Here is a 1,641-nt window from a genome sequence, read left to right on the forward strand (position 1 = left end):
CACACACATGCGTGTACCCTCTCTAAGGAAAACACTCACTGAAGTTGAAGAGAAACAGCAGCCACGCCTCCCAGCATCTCAGAGCTCCGTGTCCTCCAGGCCCCGAAGGACCCACTGGGTCGTGGACAGTCTCTGAGGACCCATCAGCCCCCAGACCTTCCCTCCCTTTGGGTCTTCCCTCCACCCCCACCCACCGTCTCAAGGTTTCAGGAGCAAGGGCTCCTCCCTCAACTCCTACCAGCCTTGCCTGCCCACTGGGGCGTACGCAGCCTCTGAGGGCGGGGGGCTGCCTGAGACCCAGACCTGCGCACTTGGCATGAAGCCAATGCGGAGGAGAAGCCGGGACCCAGGAGGCCAAGGAGCCTCTGGGAGCAGGAGCTGTGCCGTTTTAGACCCAAAGCCCTTGGCCACACGCGTGAGCAGCACACACTAAGAGCGCGCGTGGCGGCAGGGGCTGCGCGGACACTCACAGGTGGTGGCGGCGGTGGCGGGGAGCAGGGTGATGTTCTTGGGTGCGTCCTTCTTGACGGGCGTGGCCGGCAGCTCGCTCTCCTTCTTGCGCCTCTTGTAGGGCACGAAGAGCCTGACGGGGCCACTCTAGGGGGTGGGGGGACAGAGGGAGATGTGAGGGAACCACCCGACTCTGTCCCGACAGCTGTCCTGCCCAGGGACGCACCCACGCAGGGACACGCCCAGCTCTTAGCTCTCTTCAGCCCCCAGTGCCTCGAAGTAACAGAAGAGGTGCTTTCAGGGAGACCGAGTGAGTGAAAGCGCTTCAAACAGTGAGCATCGTCCACATCAGAGTTTCAGGAATGCCCAGGAGACAGAAAACAAACGGGGCCCACGAGGCCAGGGGGCGCCCCACAGGCCCAGACGCGCAGGAGCAGAGGCCCTAGATGGAGCACCAAGGCAGGACAAGGGGAAGGCTGGGGAGCCTCCCAGCTCGTGCCCGAGACTCCGTGGGCTAACTGGCCCTCCCTGCTGCCCTTCCGCATGTGCTGTGGACCCAAGCGTGGACTTTCTTCTCAACCCCAGGATCTCCGCTGGGCTCCTCCCTTTTGTGATTTTTCTCCACGTGATGAGATGTCGTCACACCTTCTGGGCTGAACTGTGAGGTCTCAACCAGCAGTGTGGCTGCATTAGGAGTAAGGATGGGGGGGGCCCTAACCTGGTGGGATTAGTGTCCCTGGAGGAGGAAATACCAGAAACACCCCCTAACTGCCACGTGAGTGAGAGCCTGCAGGCCAAGAGAAGCCCCTGCCAGCAGCAAACAAGCGCTGGGACCCGGGCTGCCGCCTCCACAGCTGTGAGAAAGCCGACGTGTGCTGCTGCTGCCCGGGGAGTGGTGCCTGGCGGTGGCACCCAGGCCATGGTGCCTGCCCCGGCCCTGCAGACTGAGACCGAGATCGAGACCCCTGCTGAGGACGCTTCCGCCCTGCAGACACGGAGCCTGCCTGGAAGCCCTGTCAGCTGCTGCTACAACGGGAAGGGTCCACTGCCTGCTGCTGTTCTTCTGTGGGGTCCACACACCCCCGTTCCTTTACACATCTCATGACTTCTGTTGAAGCTGGACATCCTGGGCGCTGTACTGGACCGCCGTGCAGACGTCTGCTCTCCTCCAGGCTTCCCGGCTGGGGGCCC

General features: G+C 62.9%; 1 protein-coding gene across 1 annotated transcript in view; it reads right to left on the reverse strand.

The window, feature by feature from the left end:
* LOC104989432 overlaps positions 1 to 597 on the reverse strand; it is a gene marked incomplete at its 5' end in the record, with an annotated part of 10,964 nt that extends 10,367 nt beyond the window's left edge. The window contains one exon of the mRNA XM_010841115.1: positions 471 to 597. Within this exon, the coding sequence (XP_010839417.1) occupies positions 471 to 597 (127 nt within the window). The remainder of the gene's footprint in view (positions 1 to 470) is intronic.
* Positions 598 to 1,641: the final 1,044 nt, after the last annotated feature.

Source organism: Bison bison, unplaced genomic scaffold (genome assembly GCF_000754665.1).
Source record: "Bison bison bison isolate TAMUID 2011002044 unplaced genomic scaffold, Bison_UMD1.0 scf7180017846927, whole genome shotgun sequence".
NCBI classification, from domain to species: domain Eukaryota; kingdom Metazoa; phylum Chordata; class Mammalia; order Artiodactyla; family Bovidae; genus Bison; species Bison bison.